General features: G+C 45.6%; 1 protein-coding gene across 2 annotated transcripts in view; it reads right to left on the minus strand.

The window, feature by feature from the left end:
- Positions 1-25,691, minus strand: part of LOC144132311 (inactive serine/threonine-protein kinase TEX14-like) — a 150,870-nt gene that overhangs the window by 73,732 nt on the left and 51,447 nt on the right. For both annotated transcript variants that reach the window (XM_077664632.1, XM_077664631.1), the window contains exon 6: positions 19,870-20,051. In XM_077664632.1, coding sequence (XP_077520758.1) covers positions 19,870-20,051 — 182 coding nt within the window. The remainder of the gene's footprint in view (positions 1-19,869; positions 20,052-25,691) is intronic.

Raw genomic sequence — 25,691 nt, forward strand, 5'->3', positions numbered from 1 at the left:
GCCGGCAGGCCAGCCTGGATCCCGTCCGCCGCCGTAATAGAAATGAGCTTAAGGATGTTTTTGATATAAGCAGTGAACGCTGAGACAGAGAAATGTGCCAAATGTATCATTGCTGAGGATCGTTGATCAACACCGAGTTGCTGGTAAAAGCAACAACTCTGATATGAGCAAAATTTCTCGCCAGAATCGCCTCGCAAGCTGCCGCTGGCCCGCCGTTGCGGTCCCGCTCGCCTGTCACCCGAAGGTGTCACGGAAATTGACCATAATTTTAGTTTATGGTGAGATTATACTGTTAACAGCAAAGCGATATTAAGAGATATTATAGCGCAGACTACTCGAGAAGCGGCGTCCGCTGCGCTGCAGGCAGTAGTGCAGTTCGTCGCCTGGCGTGACCACAGGCGGTGCCGTTGCCGAAATCTCGCTACTAGCGCAAGCATGCTTTGTTGCTGCTTGTGTATAGCAGGCGGTCTTTCTGATAATATGGCTATTTTGTCTTTTATGGTGCGAACCGCTGCAAGTGACAAGGCGTACGCTTTGAGCTCGAGTGCTTGAGTCGAGAGGCGCAGCGATGCTTGCTGCTCCGTGTGTCCCTGCTTGCAGTGGGGCTGCAATTCGCAAGCAGCGACCGGTGCAGCGCGCCGGCCGAGTTTTCGCACATGGGTCGCCTGCTTTTTACTTCTGTCGCGAGTGTCGCACTGCTGAGTGCTTCTTATCAGCACCTCAGAAAACAATGAAATGCTGTGTTCTCCAAGGCGTCGTGGGTATGGCAGTAGCTTTGCATTTCAGAGGTTCCTAGTTCGAATCCGCGTGGTCGAGAATTTTTTATTATTTTATTTTTAAATCTCTCCCGTCTTGTTTACCCGCGAGCGACTGGATTTATTTTTCGAGCCATGCCTTTCTGACCCAGCAATAAGTGCCGCTCAGTACTGGGCTGCACTTAATCTAGGTTCATAATCACGAGTGTTAAGAGTTTGTTTTACTATGGTGGGATTTATTTAAAAGAGTGCAAAATGAAGCACCCCTGCCCATGAATTTCGCATAGCAGGAAATGACAAAACAAGAGTGAGAACGAGAGAGGGCCAAGTCGGCGGGAGTTCTCGCACGTTGTCTCGCTGGTGTGACATAGAGCCAGACATCATGATGACATGGTTTTGGCAGACCGAATCGGCCGACTGTTGGCCTGTCTTTTGCACAGTTGTTGTTGTCATTTTAATATGTAAACAACCACCCCCCCCCCCCCACCCAAACTACCCAGGTGAAAATCTTGAACTGGAAATTCAATTGGGAGTAACTGGTTTCGACTGGGAGTAACTGGTCCCAGTTGGATACCAACTGGTACCAGTTGGAAACCAGTTGGAGACCAATTGGTTCCACTTGGAAACCCAGATGGAGCCCAACTGGTCCCAGTTGAGGATCAAGTGGGAGGCAGTTGATCAAGTGTGCCACCAACTGGGAAACATCAATTCCCAGTTGAGAGCCAAGCAGTAGGAACTGGGGACCAACTGGGAAGTAAGTGGTTCCATTTGTGGGTCAAGTGGGAACCAAAATTCCCAATTGAGGGCTAACTGGGCAGAACTGGTCGTGGGCTAAAACCAAATGGTAAGTTTTTTTACTGCTTGGAGGGAGGTCGAGAAGGAAATAAATGCTGCCGCGGCTCAGCACATTGCACAGTCATTAGGCGCAGAAGTGAACGTAACGCGAAATTAGATGGAAGCTGGCTTATTGGCAAACATCATTCCGATTGCACTGTGTGCACTGCATGTGAAAACGCCCGTAGGTGCTCTCCTGGCAAATAACACCACTTCCCTCAAAACAAGTGTCGACACGCATATGCTGCGAAATTATCGTGTGCACGCATTACTGCTTATTTTTTTGTTTTATTAAGCCTGTTCTCTTTCTGTCTCAACCAGTTGTGACATAGGTGTTTCGGACATGGTAACATTATATTTATTTATTTACAATTGCCGAACCATACCAAAAAGAACTTCCAAGACCGTGACTTCCGCGACATGCCATGTCTTCAGCCATCAGCAGACTGGGTGCGGGTTTAATTCTCGACGCCGCCATCGCATTGACGTTCGTAACGTATTTTGTCAATAATAGCACAAACTATGCATGACAATTGCAGCTATGAGAAAAGTAATTCGTTACAATTTAAAAATTAACTTATTTTTTATGCTAGTGAAAACAGAGTAGTAAGTAAAAAAAGTTGCCGAAACAAGCGTCAGTTTCGTACACGCCGTCCGTGCTAGGGTAGCCATTGCGGCAATGGTCGCGCGGATGGCCTGTGCAATTTCTCATTGTGTTACGCGGGAACGTTGTGTTTGAAGAACCTCAACATAAAATTAATTTTTCGCATACTATTGTTGGCAAGATTGTTAAGCAGTTCTTTTCTTGATGGTGCTGAAGGAAGACAGTTTGCTTGCTTTGACTACTCGGCGAAGTGGACCCGTCAATACCAATTAGGAGAACAAGCCGTTTTCACCGGATGGAATCATGCCGTTTCCAGGTGCGTACTCAGTTCGCTCATTTAAGTGTATTTTATGCTATTTTTGCATTCGTAATGAAAAAAGTCTAATGCATTTAGTGGCACGTTATATTTTGATGCCAAGTCGTTTGGCTGTTTTTCCAAACTCGCTCTTCATTGAAACAAAGGCTGGTGACGTATGCAACTGATCTCTACTATACGAGAAGTGGGCATGCGTTCGGATCGTGTGCCGAAGTGCATGTGGAAGCGAACTCCGCTCAGCACGATTGCGTCTTAATGCTGCAGAGAGCACCCCTGGACGCCTCATAGACTTGCGTGGGTAAAGAGCGCAAATTTTATTTGTACTTGCTGTGTGCGATTCTCGTTTGTCACTTATAAAAATGAACTATTATGTTTTGTTTTGCAGCAACCCTGACCTATTGGGCTCGGCAGAAGAGTATTAATGCCACCGCCACTGTCGTAAAACATGACGAACGGGCTCAGCGAGAAGATTCAAGATTCAGTGAAGGTGCAAAGGGCAATAAACATTGACGCACTCAAAACTTATCTTCAGTGTTTTGAACTCCCGTGACGACCTTGTACACTCGCTTACTCAAATGTATTTGAGCTAGCTAGAGTGCTTGGATGTCCCGACGCTCCCGTGGAGACGTCTGTGAATGGTCTGCATTAGGCCCCCGCCGCATCTTTGATTGCAACGGGTCCCAGATGCATCTGGGATTGAAATGGGTCCTAGATGCATCTGGGATTGAAATGGGTTCCAGTTGCATCTGGGATTGCAACTGGTTCCAGTTGCATCTGGGATTGCAACTGGTTCCAGATGCAACTGGAAATCTGTTCCTTACACCAGATGGACTGGGACCAGTTGGAAACCAGTCGGAAACCAGTTAGAAATTTTCACCTGGGATACCTACAGTCAGCTGACTGCTAATGCAAAAGACATGCTTATCTATTCAATAAATAAGTTGTGTGCATGTGTGTCTGGATTGTGTATGCATTAAAAAATCACATTTTAGCACACTGCTGTCAAACACAAATGCACATGAGAAATTATGACTTTTCCAGTTGTTTGGAACAGGTAAAATCAATTCTAATTAAAGCAGTTCTACATTTTACAGAACAGTGACAAATTAACAATAGTGACTTGTTTTTGTTGTTTTTCAGTCGATTATTAAAGCCAAAATATAAATAGCACTGTGTGGCTGCAAAGAGGCTTAGACATGCACCACTTGGCTATAGTAACTGGTTTCAACTGGGAGTAACTGGTCCCAGTTGGATACTAACTGGTACCAGTTAGAAACCAGTTAGAGACCAACTGGTACCAGTTGGAAGTCAACTGGTTTTACTTGGAAACCCAGATGGAGCCCAACTGGTCCCAGTTGAGGATCAAGTGGGAGGCAGTTGGTCAAGTGTGCCACCAACTGGGAAACATCAATTCCCAGTTGAGAGCCAAGCAGTAGGAACTGGGGACCAACTGGGAAGTAAGTGGTTCCATTTGTGGGTCAAGTGGGAACCAAAATTCCCAATTGAGGGCTAACTGGGCAGAACTGGTCGTGGGCTAAAACCAAATGGTAAGTTTTTTTACTGCTTGGAGGAACGTCGAGAAGGAAATAAATGCTGCCGCGGCTCAGCACATTGCACAGTCATTAGGCGCAGAAGTGAACGTAACGCGAAATTAGATGGAAGCTGGCTTATTGGCAAACATCATTCCGATTGCACTGTGTGCACTGCATGTGAAAACGCCCGTAGGTGCTCTCCTGGCAAATAACACCACTTCCCTCAAAACAAGTGTTGACACGCATATGCTGCGAAAATATCGTGTGCACGCATTACTGCTTATTTTTTTGTTTTATTAAGCCTGTTCTCTTTCTGTCTCAACCAGTTGTGACATAGGTGTTTCGGACATGGTAACATTATATTTATTTATTTACAATTGCCGAACCATCCCAAAAAGAACTTCCAAGACCGTGACTTCCGCGACATGCCGTGTCTTCAGCCATCAGCAGACTGGGTGCGGGTTTAATTCTCGACGCCGCCATCGCGTTGACGTTCGTAACGTATTTTGTCAATAATAGCACAAACTATGCATGACAATTGCAGCTATGAGAGAAGTAATTCGTTACAATTTAAAAATTATTAGCTTATTTTTTATGCTAGTGAAAACAGAGTAGAAAGTAAAAAAAGTTTCCGAAACAAGCGTCAGTTTCCGCGGGGACGTTGTGTTTGAAGAACCTCGACATAGAATTAATTTTTCGCATACTATTGTTGGCAAGATTGTTCAGCAGTTCTTTCCTTGATGGTGCTGAAGGAAGACAGTTTGCTTGCTTTGACTACTTGGCGAAGTGGACCCGTCAGTACCAATTAGGACTACAAGTCGTTTTCACCGGATGGAATCATGCCCTTTCCAGGTGCGTACACAGTTCGCTCATTTAAGTGTATTTATGCTATTTTTGCGTTCGTAATGAAGAAAGTAACGCATTTAGTGGCACGTTATATTTTTATGCCAAGTCGTTTGGCTGTTTTTCCAAACTCGCTCTTCATTGAAACAAAGGCTGGTGATGTATGCAACTGATCTCTACTATACGAGAAGTGGGCATGCGTTCGGATCGTGTGCCGAAGTGCATGTGGAAGCGAACTCCGCTCAGCACGATTGCGTCTTAATGCTGCAGAGAGCACCCCTGGACGCCTCATAGACTTGCGTGGGTAAAGAGCATAAATTTTATTTGTACTTACTGTGTGCGATTCTCTTGTTTGTCACTTATAAAAATGAACTATTATGTTTTGTTTTGCAGCAACCCTGACCTATTGGGCTCGGCAGAAGAGTATTAATGCCACCGCAACTGTCGTAAAACATGACGAACGGGCTCAGCGAGAATATTCAAGATTCAGTGAAGGTGCAAAGGGTAATAAACATTGACACACTCAAAACTTATCTTCAGTGTTTTGAACTCCCGTGACGACCTTGTACACTCGCTTACTCAAATGTATTTGAGCTAGCTAGAGTGCTTGGACGTCCCGACGCTCCCGTGGAGACGTTTGTGAATGGTCTGCATTAGGCCCCCGCCGCATCTGGGATAGCAACAGGTCCCAGATGCATCTGGGATTGAAATGGGTTCCAGTTTTATCTGGGATTGCAACTCGTTCCAGATGCAACTGGTCCCAGATGCAACTGGTCCCAGTTGCAACTGGAAATCTGTTCCTTAAACCAGATGGACTGGGACCAGTTGCAAACCAGTCGGAAACCAGTTCGAAATTTTCACCTGGGACGTCATTGCTGCCATGTACAAAATAAGCTGGCATATACTCTGTGCAACTCCAAAGCATTCTCAAATGTCGCTGTGAGTGGAAAACAAAGTGGGTGCCTTTGTATTGCATAAAAGTCTACACGTCTTTCTATTACTATATACATAATGAGATGTGGGAGCCAATAAAGTGGATTACAGGTAGAGGAAATGCAAGAACCAATTTGGAGGGTTTACATTGCAATGGCTCCTGGCTTAGGCTAGGAAAGAATACTTTGTACAGTCAGGGAAACAGGATACAATGACCCTATAATTCCAGTATGAGGTCTATGATGTTGCACAATAAAATGAAATAAAAATTGAGCCATTTAAGTATGCGACAGGCATATATGCGTATGTTCTCTGATACAAATTTAAAGCAATGTTTAAGAATTATTTGCACTCATTAGTAAAATGTAGACTGACTGAATGTAAAGGTGACCAGTTCACAATCTATCTAGCAAAAGTGAGCATTGCTTACTGTTAACTGATGTTTATACCACTCAACATGTGTTGAATTTTAGAGTGTGCTATTAGTTGCCGACTATCAACATTTTCAGCAAAATACACCTATTTCACTGCCAGTCTGGTTTACAAAGAAAGAAATTAATTGAGGCATGGATAGGCATCAGAAACTTGGAAAAGACCAATTTGAAGTTAGGCCGAAGAAAGCCGAAAAAAAAAAAAAACAGAAAAGCAGTGATGACTTTTGTCTTTACTGGTGTCTCTTCGCTGCAAATTGAAGTTGATGGCTTTTGTGTTCAAGATGAACCAACAGCCTTGGTTAACGCTATCCTGAATATATAAAAGTCACATGCATAAACATGCATTCGTAGCATTCTCACTGAGCCATGTTATGAAGGCGGTGTGTTGCTAAGCTGAAGAGACGATAAGAGAGAGAAACCAAGAAAAATCTGACCTAGATAGGCACAATAATGCATGCTTAGCTTTTCAGTGCAGAGGTTCAGTTGGCTAGACCTAGCTTGTGCACAGTGTGCAAGTAGCGTAAATGCAACTGTATGCCATCCGACAAAACTATTGTGTAAATATGTGCCCCAATATTACTTGAAATAGATTGTGAGGAAAGTTCTTACGCGTAAGAGAACATTGCATTGGCTTGCCAAGCTGAGCACGTGACTAAGCACTTCATTAGAACAATTTATTTTAACATTTATTATACATAAACAGTACTTAATGACAATACTTGAGTGGTCAGCTTTGTGTAGAAGTAATCAACCATTAGGATCCAAGCACAGCCATACGGCTACAAAGGAAAGCTTTGTAGCTCTTCTTTGTGGCCTTATGGCTGCACTTGGGTGGAAATTAATGAGTATTTACTCCCTCATTGCAAATATTCTCTGCCTTGGTGAAATCACTTTGATCAGTGGATGAACATCATCATTTACTGGGTGGATTTCTGCAGTGACCAGCTCAAAGGACAAGAGGTTAGTAAGCCTTGTGAGGTAGAAGGCCATTCCAGTCTTCAGTGGCAAAAACAAAAATCAATCTTGAAATGCAGTGGCATGAGCTAACTGAGGCACAGCAGTACTAGTGCGGCTAGTGCAGAAGGAAATATGTCAGAACAGATTAGTTGGTTATGTGATGGTAAAGAGTTAAAAAAAAACCTGCAGTTTCTGCACGACATGTAGAAATTTGAAGATTCACCTTTGGTGCTGTGAAACTGGAGCTTCAACAACAGTCTGAGAAAATAAAACAAGGGCTCAGGTCTGAACTCATTCTAGGATTTTAGTTAAGTTCGGTCTGTGCCATGCGCCATTAGAACGCCCAAGGTGATGCCACACAGGGGATCTGAACGCAAGTAACTTGGAAGACGGCGATGCTAAGTACCTGTTATGGTGTAAATATCCTAGGCTGTGGGAGGGCGTACAAGCATTATGAGGTGAGATCATGCTACATTGCGAGCCATGTGAATGTCTGAGTGTTTCAACCAGTATCCAGTGAATGTAACTTTCTCGGTAAGGCCTTATAAGTAGGCAAAATGTAGTTTTGCTGACAATAAAAAAAAATATGAGTGCATTCTTAGTAACATCAGCAAACAGGCCATTCTAGAGCATGCAAAATGTTGTTTAGGAGAACTAAAACATGGGTATTTATTGCAAGATGGCAGATCCCTTAATATAGCCATCAGTGAAAGCCATAATGTAGGTAGTAAAAAGCTGAGGCTCAAGGGCAATGCCTTGGGGGACATCCAAGACTGCAGGAAAAGGCAGGATGCTTAAGAATTGGCAAGGAAAATCTGCCGACGGCTGGCTTGGATCCAGTTTAGAGCTATTGGATACAAGTTAAAGCACAACAAAAAAAATCCATACATAAATAAGCGAATCACATGCTTTTTCAAAGCTAAGAAGAAAAGCATCGAGGGGGATATTGCAGTCAAGGTGCATGTCGTGAAGAACAAGAGCAAGTTGGCTATTGCAGGAATGTTTTCTAAAAGCTTGCCAATTTGGATGAAACAACTTAATGGGCCAAAACAATCTAGCAGGGCAAGAGTACAAAATGTGTTTGGTGATTTGCAGCACATGACAATGGCATATACAGGGCCATAGGTGCTGGGTAATGATGGGTAAGAAACATAGAGGGGCCAAGCTATGATGAGGCAGTAAGCTATCTGCACAGTATTCACTAGATATGCGTACACCGTGCTTCCTGTTCTGTTGATGTTTGCTACAAATTTCACAAAACTTGGTACGAGTGTACTGTCGGGTGAACCGGCGGTAAGTTTGCATGTTGAAACTGTGCTAAGGGACGAGGACAACAGAGCAAGAATTGCTACTATGTGCAGTGGTGCTGTTTTCCGTCGACTTTGTTCCTAACATACCTTTACCAGCTCTACAGGGCTCATTTTGCAGTCTGCTGTTTTAAGTGGTGTCAGGTAAAGCCAATTGCTATTCTTCAACCAACAAACTGCTCTGCCATATATAACACATCCTTCTAATCTGTTGGCCGACGTAGAAAACTCGTCTGGCAACTGATGTAGGGGCACAGGGGGGAAGAAAACAACACGGCGTTCCAGTAAAACGTGTTCGTATCTTGCTCTCCGGAGTCGGACTTATTACTGCTTGTGGTGGCTCCGGCACGCCAACAAGTGGACAACAAGTGGCGACGAGGATGGGATGAAGACGGAATGAACGTACGACACCCACCAAGGCAAGTCGACGACTCTACGTGAGACGCAAGAACCGGCGCGACAAGTAGGTGGCATGGCGCAAGCACTTGGCGCTCAGCCATTGTTCGCGGCACCTCCGCAGTTCGATTCGAATGCGGAAACATGGACAAACTACTCCGAGCGGCTAGAGTCTTACTTCGATGCTAACGAAATCACCGACGACGCTCGCAAGCGCGCGATTCTCATAACATGTCTCAACCCGGAGGTATATGGTCGTCTCCGAAGCCTACTGGCGCCGAAAAAGCCGCGGGACCAACCTTATGAAGCCATCATTGCACTTCTCAAGCAGCACCTGAACCCGGCACCATCAGAAATATACGAAACGTACCGGTTTCAAACCCGCGTACAGAAAACCGGCGAGAAGGCAGGCGAATACCTGGCAGACCTTCGGAAGATCGCAGACAACTGTGGCTTCGGGAGCGCGTTGGAACGAAACCTGCGTGACAGATTTGTCATCGGGTTGCGAGAAAAGATGGTCCAACGAGTACTTCTGGCTAAGCCAAAGTCTCTTACTCTCCAAGAAGCAGTAGATATCGCCACGTCGGTGGAATTGGCGATACAAAATGTTGAGCGCCTACCCCACGCGAGCACCGCGGAATCGGCGAACGAAGTCAACGCCACAGCGTTTAAGAAGAAAACGAATCCGCAATACCGACACACCAAGGCAAAGACGCCGCGCCCGTGCATTCGTTGTGGCGACTGCTCACACGATGCTTCCAACTGTCCGCATAAGGCGTCGACTTGCTATAAGTGCCACAAGCAAGGGCACTTAGCTACAAGGTGTTTCGGTGGGGTAAAAGCGAAAAGGCCGACGAAATTTCAGGCCAACGCGGTAAGTGCCGAAGCTGGCTACAGTAGCTGCACTCCAGTCCTTGATATTTACACGGTTACCAGCGAAGGTACTGCGGTCGAGCCGGTCTACAAGACGGTGAAGTGGGGACCAGTGAATCTCGACATGCAGGTGGATACGGGTTCGCCAGTCTGCATAATTCCTGAAGAAATATACCATTGCCATGCCAAGCAGTGGCCAGCCCTGAAGCCCACAAACAAAGAGCTCCATTGTTAGTTGGGAAGCTACCTATCAGCGGGATGCTTCATATGACAGCGCAGCACCAAAACTGCAATGCAACTGCTGAACTGTATGTGGTGCAATGCCCAGGACCTTCACTGTGTGGTAGAGATGTGATCCAAAAACTTCATCTGCTGCCCGACCAAGAGGTAGGCACAATCCTGACTCCAGACTGTGAAATCTCAAGTGTCACAGAACAACTGAAAGAAAAGTTCAAAGACCTCTTCGAGCTGGGCACAGGACTGATGAAGGAACCTCCTGCCAGCATTGCCATGAAAAAAGATGCAACTCCAAGATTCCTGAAAGCCCGTTCACTACCTTATGCATTGCGCGAAAAAGTAGGAATGGAACTGGACAGAATGTGTCAGCAAGGGATCTTGTCTCCAGTCAGCCACAGCTGCTGGGCAACGCCAATCGTTCCAGCGGTAAAAGCTGATGGAACCTTGAGAATTTGTGGGGATTTCAAGGTCACTGTCAACCCAGAGTGTGATGTCGACCAGTACCCACTCCCAAAAATGGGAGACATTTTCGCCTCTCTCAAGGGTGGCTATTGGTTTTCAAAATTGGACCTACGTGAAGCCTACTGCCACATACCACTGGACGATCAAGCAAAGCAAGTTGCGGTACTGAACACTCACAAAGGTCTATTTGCTTACAATAGGCTACCATATGGCATTGCATCAGCCCCTGCCATATTCCAAAGGAAGATGGAAGAACTTCTGAAAAATGTGCCGGGCACGCAAGTCTTTTTAGATGATGTTCTGATTGCAGAGGATAAGAATAGCTATGGGAAGACTGTGAACAAGGTACTGGCAATCTTTCGAGAAAATGGTATCCGGTTGCGGACAGACAAGTGTCTGTTCGGAGCACAGGAAGTGACCTACCTGGGACACAAAACTGATTGACACGGCTTGCATCCAGCGGAAAAGAAACTGGACACTATCGTGAGAGCACCAGCGCCCAGAAATGTCCAAGAACTCAGATCCTTCCTGGGCCTGATCACCTATTACCGCAGTTTTCTGCCCAACATGTCAAGTCTCCTTGCACCTCTGTACCGGTTGCTACAGAAAGAGAGCAAATGGAAGTGGGCATCTGAAGAGAAGAGAGCATTTGAAGCTGTGAAGAACTCTCTGATTAACTCTGATATGCTCGTGCACTTTGACCCCACGAAGGAACTAGTGCTAGAATGTGATGCCTCACCAGAGGGAATTGGTGCAGTGCTATCTCATGTGATCGATGGCATTGAAAGGCCAATAGCGTTCAGGTCCCGCACACTCACAAAGACAGAGAAGAACTATTCTCAGTTGGAAAGGGAAGCCCTGGCTCTGGTGTTTGCAGTGGTAAAGTTCCGTGACTACTTGTTGTGTAGGGAGTTCACGTTGAAGACTGATCGCGAACCACTGGTTGGACTCTTCAAGGAAAATAGACCAATTCCTACTACTGCAGCATCACGCATTGAAAGGTGGGCAATTACCCTTGGTGCCTATAAATACACCATAAAGTATAAGCCCGGATCCCGCAACCAAAATGCAGACGCACTGAGTTGACTACCTGTGCCAGCCAGTGAGACTGAACTGCAGATGCAAGACCCAGACCAACAAGACAGTGCACTAGTAGCCAGCATCTTGGACACGGCACCGGTCTCAAGGAAGCAACTCGAAGACATTGCTGGGAGGGACCAACTCATGCAATGCCTTCATGAATACATACTGGGAGGATGGCCTAAGAAACTCCCACAGTCTAACCATGACCAAGTGCTGCCATTCTGGAGACGTAGGAATTTCCTCACTGCAGATGGACAACTCATCTTCATGGGAGACCGACTAGTGATCCCTGAGGCAGCTAGAAGAGCATTCCTGTTGGAACTGCACGAAGCACATTCCGAACTCAGTACCGCAAAAGCTTTGGCAAGGAAACTTGTGTGGTGGCCAGGAATTGATCAAGACATAGAACAGCTCCTGCGGAATTGCCCTATCTGCCAAGAGACGGCATCAATGCCACCCTCCGAGAAGGCAGCGGCATGGCCCACAACAACCCAGCCGTGGACACGTGTTCACATAGACTATGCTGGTCCAATTGAAAACAAGATGGTGTTGGTTGTTGTGGACAGCTATTCAGGCTGGATCGAAGCAGTCGCAACAAATAGTGCAACGACCACAGCAACCATTGAGATCTTAAGGAGCATATTTGCACGATTTGGTCTGCCCAATTGTCTGGTGTCTGATAATGGCAGTGCCTTCGTCAGTGCCGAATTCCAAGAATTCATCACGAAGATTGCCATACGGCACATCCGTACAGCACTCTTCCACCCTCAATCTAATGGGCATGCAGAAAGAGCGGTGAGGGCAGTCAAAGACGGTCTCAAGAGACTCACATGTGGAACACTCTCAGCTCGCTTAAACCGGTGGCTGCATGACCACAGACGCACACCATCCGGAAGTAGGGACAAATCCCCAGCTGAAATGCTCCTGAGCTATCGACCCAAAGGACGCCTGGACCTGCTTCTGCAGAAACCACAAGAGCCGAACGTTGAAAGGCACACGCTAACAAAAGGGAAATGGGTCCGTGGCCAGACTGTCTTGTTCCACAACTTCGGTCTTGGCCAGCGTTGGATGAAGGGTACGGTTCAACATGTCTTGGGAAACAGGATGCTCAAGCTCAACACAGCCGGAGGGCCCGTTACCCGACATTTCAACCAGGTTCGTCATTGTGATAACGGTAGCCCTACTGAGCAGAGTGAATGGTGGGACCTACATGAACAACAGTCAAGTTCAGCACCAACCCCTCAGCCGAAGGTCAACCCGGACGGCCCACTCGTATCCGGCGACCGCCAAACCGACTGAACTTGTGATGTGAGTGTCAGTGGTGTGATTCTCAAACCAAGTGTGGGGGAGTGTTGGCCGACGTAGAAAACTCGTCTGGCAACTGATGTAGGGGCACAGGGGGGAAGAAAACAACATGGCGTTCCAGTAAAACGTGTTCGTATCTTGCTCTCCGGAGTCGGACTTATTACTGCTTGTGGTGGCTCCGGCACACCAACAAGTGGACAACATAATCATCTTCATAATTTGCAAGATAAATGTACTTCTTTAGTCTCATATTCAAAATAACACAAATTAATTGCTTGTGTCATCATCAGAACTGAAAAAATTAACCATACTTTCACATATACAGCCATTCCTAATTAGTACAGTCCTCGTTAGTATGAACTCAAAAACTTTTTTCAATGCACTTACGCTTTGCTAACATAGAAACTTGCTGGTCATAGAGGACAAAGTGAAAATGCGTACGGCCCATTGTCGCATTTGTTCTTGTCCCAATAATGTGCAGGGGGGAAAGAATTAAAACTTTGGATTTGAGCAGATAAATCGAACGCTGCCTGAATCATATACCTTTCTTGCACACTGGAATTGCCATCACAATGCTTGTCCCACTGTCTGGACAGACTTATGCTAACCCGTGGACTGCCAGGCACACTGACTTCTAACCACCTCGCACACTTTCTGGTTGCCAAAGAGCTTCTCTTTCTAGTGTAAAAATCATTGTCAGGGCTCGGCGACTCACATCCTGGCTTGGATTGCTCATTGCACAAAATGAAATAACCTGCTTAAAATTAAGACAACAGAATCACTTGCTTATATATTATAACCTCACATATGCCTACCCGCAGCCCGCAATGCTAGGTTAGCACCTTTTATACTGAGTACACCGCAGAAGAAAAGAAAAATGCAACACTCCTGATTCAGGCATGCGCAGCGGGCAAGAACAGAACTAGGCGCCAGTGCAAATCAGGGAATCTGCTAATGCAAGCAGCAACGGCCATTTCATTCAAGTAAAGGAATGGGTTCAAATTAAATGTGGCCTTTGCCTTGGCATGTCAACAGTTCCATTTATACTACAGGACTCTCAGAAACAGGGCAACGTCGATATTGCAGAACCAACCACCGTGCAACAATGCTTAGCACATTTCAAAGAACTGAAATAAGCCTTGTTATTGTAGCTTTTAATCTGTGCAGGAATGGTACTGTCGTGACCACACAAACGTGAAAGGATAAGTGGGCCAGGGAACCTAGCCAGGAAACCTGGGGAATGTGCAAATATGCGTCTATATGTCAGAAAATAAATTTTTGTTAGTGTAAAATGTAAGGAGGATTAAGGAAATCTGGGAAGCGTTCTACACTGTCGATACACAGCTGATTGTGCTCGCCATCGCCGTCACTCAGTAGACAAGTAATCATGTCTGTAGCAAGCAGTCACAGGCAAATGAAGGTAGCAGGGTGCATGTGCATTCTGACATCTCCTTCTTAATGCTTCAAAATTGTGTTGTAAAACAAACTGGTGCGGCTGTCCCAGGGAGCGCTGCTGAATAACCGCTTAACACCAACAAAGCAGAGTTCACAAGCTGCTCTGCAACAATAGCATTGTGCACACATCCACTTTCGTACCGCTGATGAGCAAAATCAACAACAAACAGTGTCACGGTTCATGAGGCACTTCAACATCACCGAATTTTTCTGATTACAGTGGAAACCAAGATCCCACTTCAACTTCACATTGCCAAGAAAAAGAAAAAAAAGCAATTTTTTCTTCAAGACTCGTTATTCCCAACTTTTTCTGTGGACGGTTTTTACCCCATAAGCTGCTGCCACAGTTATTTTTTGCGTAACAGAGTGGAATGCTCATTGAAAAGTAGACTCATGAGTTAACACATATTAGAGATTCTACATTGTGAACTAGCCGTGATTTAAATGTGGCAATGATTCTTGTTCGTAATCGCATAATACCATGTTGTCACAACCTAAACCGAAATGTCTAGAGGAAGTGTTCAGTCACCCATTCATCGCGCAAATATTTATTGCAGACAAATGTCTACACAGCGGGCAAGAAATAAAAAGAAATGACGCCCCCAAAGATTCATCTGCACTGCACACCCATGTTTTCACACAAGTCACACAGTGCCGCCGGCCGCTCGTAACCCGAACACCCATAATCACAAAATGTATTGAATGGAGCACTAAGACGCAAAAGGATGGCTCCGTAGCTTTTGTCGCCGCAGAAAACAGTCCGACGGCCGTGCAGCCAAGATCGTGTCACGTCGCACACACGGCAGTACTCGAGCACAGTGCCCGCACGAATCGCGATCAAAATGGTAATGGATATGTAGCAGAAATAACGTCGTGTGGTCGCGATCATTGCAACCATCGCAAACGAATGCGACTAGCTACGCAACGCCACGATCATTTCAGCCTTCGTAAAGCACAGCGTCCGTCTTGAGCTTTCGCAGGTACACATTTCGCTGCCTTGATGTAAAAGCACTCGCTCCGATCGCAATCACGTTCACTACACGGACACTTGTCACTGTGCTATGCAGCTCATGCACGCACAAGAAATTCACCGTAAGCAGCTGTTACTCGCCGCTGTCCGTGACAATCCTCGCAGGAATTACAAACGCTTGCAACAACCACAAACAGCTCGAAATAAACATTTCGTGACACCGCCACTGCACAGGTCTTGCATCGGTTTGAAGAAGCGCTCTGTCAACTCCGTCAGCGTAGATGATTACAGAATTCAACTAGTGGAACTGTCGCTCGCCACTGCTGAACGCGGCGAAGTTTGCAGTCACTCTGAACACTGGTAATATCAAGATGTGGCCAATATAATATGCTTCGCGACATCGCTGCCACTGCCCAGGCCGCGCTCCCCATTTCAGTCGACGGATGGCCATCTTGCCCCGGCAGGGCAGAACCGAGGCGGAGGGCTCGAGGCGTCACTGACGTCACGGAAAAGCAGCCAATAGCTGCAATCCGGTCGGTGGCCGGATGCGCTCGTCCGCCAGAAAGTTGAAGTTGACCAACTTTCCATCCGTTCGCCGAACGAGGCGGATCCGCCAGGTCCGCTCATGAAGCGGACCTGGCGGTAGGCGCTCCGAATCGATCGTACAACGGCCCTAAGAGAACTGTGCAACCAGGGTTGCCATCGGTGGCTTTTCTGCGCCAAATTGGCAACGTTATGACACCTTCTGGTGATGAAAATTCCAGGTTGGCTCCCTGGCTACTTAAACTACTATTTTGGTGCATTTGCTACCCTTTCTACGCAGAGCTAGGGCAGCTAGGGAGTGTACATGCACAAACGGCAAGACTCTAGATAGTGATACCTTCAGGGAGAAGATTTCCCTAGACCATGGAGCCGTGAGAGAGCACTGCCTCGTGATACAACTCCTATAGCGGCTTCCAAACGCCTCGTCTCAGCAGCCTCCAATCCTGGTTGCATAGAAAGCGCAAGGAGCCAAGAAGGCATACTGGAGCTGGCATTGCATTTTTAGTGCAGTAGCAGTGTTAGGCGCATTTTCCAATTTCGTGCATGTGTATATCCACGAAGCCTACTCTGTGGCAGGTGGCCCACCTGCCGTCTGGGTTCTCGGCAACATGCCTTATGTGTACGCCTGGCAGGCCCTTGCCCTGGTCTTAACCAAAAGGCCTCTAGGGTAAAAGCTGTTTGGGCAAAGGCCTTCACGGTAAATGCCTACCAGGTAAAGGTCTTTATGTACAAGACATTTATGGTAAAGGCCTTTAGGTCAAATGGCTTTCTGTCTGAGAAGTTTTGAAGGTTTATTAGCCACAAAAACGGTTTACAAATCACAAATGCAAAACTTCTTGGACCAAACAATATGGTACAAAAGCACATGAGGACCTTAAGTGCCCACCGTAACTACTGCAACTACAAAATATTCCCCGCTGAGCCATGCTAAACCGTCTGCTATTTTCTTTAAGTACTACCTCCATCGAGCTCAAGTCAGAAGTACAGCAACTTATAACAACTGGCTTGAGTTTGATTTAATCACTCATCATGTTTCAGTTTATGGCATGCAGCAGGATCGTACACACTTGCATGAATGCCCTTTTCCACAGCTGGTGCAAGGTGAAAATTTTGTCAGTCCCAGTTTCTAACGCTGATGCTGAGTGCTTTTTCCTGAGTGAGCCTGAAAAAAATATGGCTGTGCAACAAAAAAAAAATTGGGCTGCCTAATGATGATTCCACGAATCAAGTTCGGTCTATAGCTTCATGGCAAAACAAGTTCAACGTCCTATTGGGTTGGTGGCTAGAATGTGACAAAATTACTACCGCAAAATCCCTATCTACATATGCTGAGCATTTAATAATTCATATGCTTTGCAGGAAGATCTAAATACAGTGCACTGGTGGTGCGAACAGTGGCACATGAAATTAAACTTGGAAAAAAAAGTACATGTGTTTCACAAGAAAAAAGAATGTACCTAATTATGTCTAAACATAAATGACTACTTATAAGAAACTGTTCCTGAATATAAGTACTTAGGCATGTACATCACTCCAAAACTATGTTGGCATCAGCATGTTGATTATATTACTGGGAAAGCATGCAAATGTTGGGATTTTGCGGCATAACATGAGAAAGTTTGTGCAAGATCCTAGGAATTTACTGTTTAAAACATACATTAGGTCTGTGCTTGAATATGCTTGTACTGTATGGGACCCGCCGACGGAGACCAAATTCGAAAGCCAGACAGAAATTCGAAAGAGTTCCGAACTTAGTGGCTCACTACAGATCCGAGCGGGTTGATCATAACCATCAAGTGCGCAAATTCAGATCAAGAACCGATTTGTTCAAGACGTCATTTTTTCCCCACACTATACACGAATGGAATGTTTTATCTTCATTTCTTGTTAATATTACTGACAATGAAATGTTTGCATCGTCATTGCGACTCCCCTTGCAATTTTTCCTTGCTTTGTACAGCCTACACCCTCCCCTCCCCCTGTAATGCCACATGTGGCGCAGTGGGTAAATGAATAAATAAATAAATAAGTGCAGCGCTCCTCTGGCTTGAAGGCCAAGCAAACAAGCCAAAATTTTGTGCTCCTTATTCTGTTTTTAACTCTTTTTACAATCATCCAAAATGCTATTATTGCACAAACTCGCGTAATGAACCCACTTTTTTTCAAAAAAGTTATCAGTTTGGGGGTAGGGTTCATTACGCGGCAACAAGCTTTAACAGATTTTTTTTGGAAGGGCCGAAATTTCATATCATACCTCCGTCCGTTCTTTCGTCATCAACAAATGCATGCAGTCAGACATGTTTGTGCCGCTAGTGTTTAGCGATCCGACAGTTTTGTGGTAGCTGGCGGCACCAGCCAAAAGCAACGAGATAACGCGAACATGCTGAACACTGGCCCTGAAGGTCAGGTGCCCGTTTTTTATGCGAGGCTAAAAACCACACAGAACGGTTACAAGTGTGTAATGCGAATGTTAGCACACAATGTCTTGGCGCTCTGCCAAGTTCGCTCAGTGTGCAGCCCCTCCACCCTTTCCACCCATCTGGCAGGAGCTCTCCTCAAAAAATAAATAACCAGTAGATAGGGGATGTTATCACGGGGAAAGGGACAGCATCTTGGCATGCTGCTGGGGACGGCGCAAAAACTGAGGAACCACCTACAGAAAGCTAAAGGCTAAAAAAAAAGTAAATTCTGGACGACAGAAGTGGGGGGGGGCGGTCATTATCCGAGTGGGTTTATTATGCAAGTAAACATAGTATTTATTTTTCTTTGATAACAACTGTGTTCATAATGTCACTTAGTCACTTCTGTTCTATTTTGCTACAAGTCTGGTGCTAAAATAAATGACATGGCATCCTTGGTTACCTTTAGCTCGAGTTGTGGCTTCTGAAATGTGCCAAATAGCAACTCTGGGTGGAGTCCTGTTTTCCCTACACACACTAAGCACAGAATTTAATAATCACAACATCAGTTTATAAGATAGAAATGACAAAAATAAAAGAGAAACAAGTGTCGCCATCACTGCCGCAACTAAAGCGCATGCGATGACACCAATGTTTGTGATCAGATTCCAGAGGCTACGCTACAGCACCATTCACTACAAAACAATGGGAACACATGGTGACCACATGGGCTGAAACCGATGTGTGGGAAGATTTTTTAAACCCATTTTCCTTGCAGATAAACTGTCTTTTGTTGCGGGACAGATCTCAACATTGCCAGAAACAGCCAGAGAATCATTTTTTTACTCAGAAATGTAATTGGGCAGAGTCGTCCTCAGTGTTCCAGATTATTCAAAACATTCCCTTCTAGGAACCTAAAGAAGCAAAAACAAAGTACAACTCCACTTTCTCCAAAAAGTCTGCACCTCAAGTTACCATCAAACAGGAGGTTAAGGCACCTGTGTGTTGTGTGGGGGTACAGACAAAGTTTGTGGGTGTCAGTACTTTCGCCTTCAACGAGGCCTACGGGCCTAGAATCCTGAAAATGAGCTCAAAACACCAGTGCACAGTGTGAATAATTAATTACAAACAATTTTGCAATGGCAGTTTTGGCCTCAGTTAATGCCAGTGAGAAGTGCACGTTGGTTGGCCAGCCAACCTGGACTACCACATTCCCGACGGTGTCAGTGTTGCAGAAGCGGTCACTGGGTTCGGTGACGACATAATTTTGGGACAAGTGCACCTTGATGTCACTCGATGTGGGTGGAAATGCCGAGCGGCATTCCACTCAACACTTGCGACTGAACCTTGCTGGAAGGCATCTCCTTACACCCATGAACTAAATCCCATTGTTTGTTTACGTCCAAAATTTCGTGTCTATACCCGTTTAAAGGAAACAAGGGTTTTTAAAATGTGTTTGATGTTTTCCTTCCTTTGGGAGTACAAAGATAAGTGACGTATTTACAATCCAGTTTTCTCCCAAGAGTAGCCAGGGGTGGAAAGGGATGTGTCCACGAGGCCTGCTTTCTCCACTCGTATTGATTAGCCCAGCGACAGCAATAAGGGCAAAAAGAGACCGAAATGCGTGTTACCTTCGTTGCAAGAACTCGAAGTTTCCCAGTTTGCCGAGGCAGGGCGTGACCAAGTAGACGCAGTGCGAGGTGACGCAGCCGTGAACCCACCGGCGGCTATGCAGGAAGAGGAGCGCCTCGCATGCCTGCTGGAGCACCAGCAGCAAACGGCCGCGGCTCAGGGGTCCTGACCCGTTCAGCAGCTGTCGCGAAAGGGATGGGGCACAGGCACTCATTCCCCACGGGAAGGCAAGACCCCCAAAGCAACAAATACTAGCTGGGGCACGTTCGGTGATCTTCAGTGAACAGTTTGAACGCATTAGTAGCCAAACATTCGTTATATCAGAGATTGACACAATGTCCAATGTGGTACACTTAGATTCTTTAAGTCCGAGGTCCAGCAAGAAAGTTTGCTATATCTGAGGCAGCAAACTTGGGTTCATTATATCCCCTTCAGGCGCGAGTTAAATTTGCTGAAAGGAAAAAAATCTTTTTTTGCATACATCACGATCAGTAGACTGAATAGAACAGATGCGCAAAAAATTTCACAAAAATGTTCATATCTGAGTATACTTTATTTGTGTCCAGATATGTGGACATAGCGTCTCAAAAGCTGCTACATTAATGTAAACACTGCAACATTTGCTTGCTTTTTCTAACTGATCGTTAGACATGGATAAATGTTAACTTACGAGAATATACGTTTCAGAGAATTATTCTCTAGTTCACGGCTTATGAAACAGATAAAAAGAGGCATTCTGTGACAACAAGCAGAGGAAAATTCGGCATTTCTGGCACCGGATGCGGCTTTTAGATGTGAAGCCTTCATGCTGGCACAGCTGTGCAATTAATGTCGCTTCCCCGAAGCGGTCTCGAGTGATTTTAGCCCAAATGGAGAGCAAGAGAGAGAAAGCAGCTTGCAGCCTGTTTTACACATGGTTTTTACAAACAGGCAAAATCATTTTTAAAGGTCGTTGTTAGCTCAATTTATGTCAGAGACCTGAAAAAAAAAATGTCCCCAAGCTCCACCAGCGCACTGATTGTTGTGGCCAGCTCTGAACTGAGTGGCCGGCTCTGAACTGGCTCATGGTGTGAGGGTACAGGTTCCCCTTCTTTATCCCCCTTGTGTAGTACTGCCACTTTGTATTTTTCTCCGTCTCAGGTTTTATACAAAATGTTAGTAATTCTTGCTAAACACCACAGTGAAATTTTCAGAATTATAGAGAAGGAATCTTCAGACCACCACTGAAAAGAAGCACAAAAAATGGTTTCTTGCTTCAGACTCGACCAGTCTACATTGTAGCATGGAGGCTCTCAGATCCTTTTTCAATATTGGCAGCGGGCGTAAGACCCTCCAAGACCCCCTGACTTTAAGCACCGATCATAGCACGCTGTGTTTGTCGGCTGCGGCTCAGCGTAGTGGTGGTTCTTTGCGACTATCTGCGGGTCTTCATTGCTCGGTTGGCCACACTTCTTTTAGGTGCTTCTCCATCGGCTATTTTTCATGAACAATGCTTCAGTGCAGGAGTCGTCCAATGTTCTCCTTGTAGAAGCATAGTTTTCAACATAAGCAAAGATCTCATTCCGTACCGCGCTTGCCCGAAAAAATGGCACATAGTGGGCAGAAAACGCCACTTTGATATTTTCGGCATTAAGGCACCATGTCCACGTTTGTGGACGTGCCGCTCTGAACGTCTACTGCACTACTTTTTCTTTGTCTATGTCAATGAAAATTGGTGTGCTGTTTCTACATTAACCTGCTGACATATTCTGAAGGTAAATTGCATCATTCACGACCACTTGAAAAGAAAGCATGCAAAAATAAAAGCTATTCACTCGCCCACCGTCAATGCAAGAGATGGCGCCACAAACTTGACACGGATGGCCAAAATGATAAGAGCGCGGAATCTGAATGTGGCAATTCGCTTTGAATATGAAAATACGTACAGGCTTAGGTTGCGTCCACATATGTGGACACAGCACCTGAAGGGGATATCAGAGGCAACACATGATAGTTTGTTATATTTGCGGTGGCATACTAAGGTTCGTTACATCCTAGGTGGCACACAAAGGGTCGTTCAGTGATGCTACTGATAAAAGGCAACATAGAGCAATTTTTGGAGCACTAAAATTTTAAATTTGGAGTGCTTTGAAACAGAGGAATGCAGATTTAGGAGCAGTCCGGAGCACTACAATTTCCAGTCTGGCACACTTAAGTGCAACATTGATTTAGAAGTACAGTGAAGCATGTAGCTCTTAGTTCCCAAATCTCTTAGGTTGGCCGTGCTGGATAAGTTTGGGTGCGATGTAAAGATGTGCTATACCTTTAAAGGAGCTCTGAAAGCGGCTCTCAATAAAGGTGCAACATGCCTGGGATGACAAAGGATGCCGCTCACGAAAATCCTCCAGCAAGAATTTTTTAAATGCATTCATTTAGCCATTATCTGAGTAATCTCTGAGTTATGGAAGTTGAGTGAGTTATCTGCAGCAAAAATTTAAATTTCAGCATCTTTGCACCTTTCCTTTTCCTCTCGTCACTTTTTTGCCTGCTGAAAGGTTGGCACTCCTCCCCTCTACTCGGCCCTACCATTCTTCCTACTATTCTCCAATAGAATAGTAGAATAGAGTAGTAGAATAGTAGGAAGAATCAAGAGGAAGAAATGGGCTTCTTCCAATTTAAGCAATATTAAGGCCGCATGACTTCAAGTAGTCGATAATACACGTTTTGAGAAAAAAGCAAAAAACAAACAGGAGACAGTTTAATTAATATTCACAGGTGCAAACATTTATTTACAATTTGATAAGGTTAGAAGCCCCCAGAGATGTAGCCCCTTTGTGTGCAAACATCCAAGTGTCGCCTCTAGAGTGCACTTTGAACATTTTCAGTCGCAGCCTGTTTCTGAGCAGACTTATGCTCTCAGCACTTATCCTTCTCTGCCATCCTTCTGGTGCTCCTTGCAGTGGCCAAGTTCTTGCAAAATAGCTACCGAGGATTTCCTGTTGCATGCACTGAAACACATGACTGTCTCAGCCACGGCAGATGAACAGTAAACAGAGATGCATGGTGCTCTTTCGGTGCCAGGGCCCAGATCAGCGAGTGTAGGCTCTCATTACTGTTTTGGGCTTTACCCCTGTGGCAGCGCTCCAGAAGCTTCCTGTCTAACAGCCGATCGTACACAGGACGCAATGCTTTACACACATGGACTGGGAGATAGTAGCTGTGCTTTGGAGCAGGCTCCCCTGGGGCTGCTGCCGCATTGTGCTGGCACCAAGAGTCTGGTACTGATTGGCACAAACTATGATCAGAGACCTCATCATTAGCAGTGGTGGTCCAGCCATTTCAAGTTCTGGAGCAATTTTTGGAGCAGAAAAATATTCATTTTGGAGTACCTTTGTATCAGAGCAATAATTGCGGACCAACCAAGGAGCAGCACGAACGGAATAAAGGAGTCACCCAGAGGAGTTTGTTACTAACGGGATCAGGTTCAGCCATATGTATCTAGCAAGAAAAAAAAACTGAAGAAAGGTGTTCACAAAAAAACAGACAAAACATTTTATTAATGCTGGCCCTGTCCTGTACGCAAGTTCAGCCAAGCGTGCTTCACTAAAGATCTAAATGACACGTTCACCAGACCAATTCTTTTTTCTTGTTGGCACTATCTCGATGCTTACTGGAATTTTTCACAAATTCATCAAGCTCGCGAAGTGAATCAGCAATGCTGGAATTCCCTGGTTCCAACACAGCTTGACCTCGCTGGACCTGCTCCAATCTTTTGTTCTTCAACCCAGATGATACTTCTTCGGCCCTTTTCAGGGTTGACCAACATGATGCACGCAACATAATGCGTGAACATGGAGGAAGGAAAACTCTGGAAACGCCCTCTCTATCCAAGATGCATGCCAAAAAAATGTGCCGGAAGTCAGGCGCTTTCACAAGTACTGCTGTCTATGGCCGACGGCACAGCCAATGTAACACTAGGCGCAGCGGAGTCATCTGCTGCAATGCCTGCTGCGCATGCGCAAGTGCGCTGAGACAGCGGCCAAGTAGGGGGAGACGGCTTCAAACAATACATGCGACTTAATTGCCTCTCCAGAGTTCTTTCCTTCTTCCATGTACACGAATGAGCTGGCTGCTAAATTCTGCCACGAGCCAGCCCATTAGCACCCTGGGTTGCCAACTGCAGAAACGTTTAGTAGGGTGCCAACTGAAAGCCTGAACGGTTACAAAAAAAGTTGTTTTCCCACAACTGCGTCTTCTTTTTGGTGCAGCTAAGGCGCTATATTGATCAATTCGTCGCTTTTGGAGCTGACTGGCGCAGCAAACTGTAAATGTATCAGAATGGCGCAGCTGGAGCATCACTGCATTAGAAGTAACATGATGGTATGTTGCTATCCCAGCCCTGTGGGTTGCCTCGACATTTTAATGCCCCAGCATATTATGAGCTCAACTTTGTGATCATGCTCCCCGTGAGGTTCCCTTTGTCTCCAAGGTTCTCTGTCCCTTTATTCTTTGAGACCAAAATCCGCAGGGCTGCGCCCATGTGTTATTTTACATGATTTATACAATCTTCCTTCTCCACCTAGATGTACCCATATACATCTGCTTCTTGCAGTGTAAGGAAAGCACGGCTGTTGCCATCTGTAGTCTAAAGTTCGACAGAATACTGTCTGGTCAGGATTAAGCATAATAACAAGGTGAAGTTTGGGTCACTGACCAAGTCACAAACAAACGAAAAGGACGTTTCGGGTCCCGTACAGGACCCTTGTTCACAATAAGACTGTCAAGGAATAAGGCGGGATTATATGTTGCCATCTATAACTATACTACTATGTCGCCATCTGACAACATAGTAGTATAGCGAAGGCCATTCTTTTCTAGCTACTTCTAAAAAAAAATTCAGGGAGGCACTTTGTTGACCTAAAGTGCAGTGAGGCGAAAGCCTTTAGCACAGTGTTGCTGCTTGTGTCACTGATGTGTGGTGAAGATGTTGATTAAAGACTACACAATTGTTCGCTTCATGACACTTTTGCTGACAATCATTAGTGCGCACACTTGACTACTGGAGACAAAGGAGAGCGTTTAGGCGGCATCCTTCCAGATCGGCGTTCAGGAGGCATCTGGCAAGATTGCCTGGGGACCGTTCCTTTCGAACGATGGTGACACCACTCGACTTCACACGCATGCGCAATAGGCTGGAGCGCGGGTGCATTGTCTGCTGGTGCCTTGCGCATGCGCAATGCGTTATCGTATACTGAATTCCCAGTTACGACATACTACACCAACCACTAGTATTACTAATTAACTAATTACTATTTAACTGTGAGGACACTTGCCTGCTTACATGGAGGAATGCGAAAGCATGTGTTTTGAGGAAAGGAAAGGTTTTTGAGGTCTCCAAATCTTGGTGGAAACCTCAAGCACATTTGACTGACACGTATAGCGCAACACTTTTCTGTGAACATTCCTGGTGGCGAGTGATAAGCCTATAAAGGCTTTCGCCTTGAAAATACAAGAGCTGCATCATCCTGCATTTCACCCGCTTTTCCTCTGTTCTTTTACACATGTGGCTAGCCCTCCAGGCTTGGTACGATGGGCACTTTCTTTGGGACTGAGCTCACAGCCAGCACAGAAATTGCATAAAACAACATAGTCGAGCTTAAGTCCAGTGAACAGTTCGATGACTGTGTCCACACCTATGTGCGATGTGTGGCTGCGTATCATTTATGTGCTGTCGTACGACACGGCGACGTTGCCGGCATTTCCAAACTGCAGTTGACTGTACAGTTCACGAACCGACCGCGCACTGCCAGTCGTCAATTCTTCGGCTGTGTCGCTGCAGGCG

Source organism: Amblyomma americanum, chromosome 5 (assembly GCF_052857255.1).
Source record: "Amblyomma americanum isolate KBUSLIRL-KWMA chromosome 5, ASM5285725v1, whole genome shotgun sequence".
NCBI classification, from domain to species: Eukaryota; Metazoa; Arthropoda; class Arachnida; order Ixodida; family Ixodidae; genus Amblyomma; species Amblyomma americanum.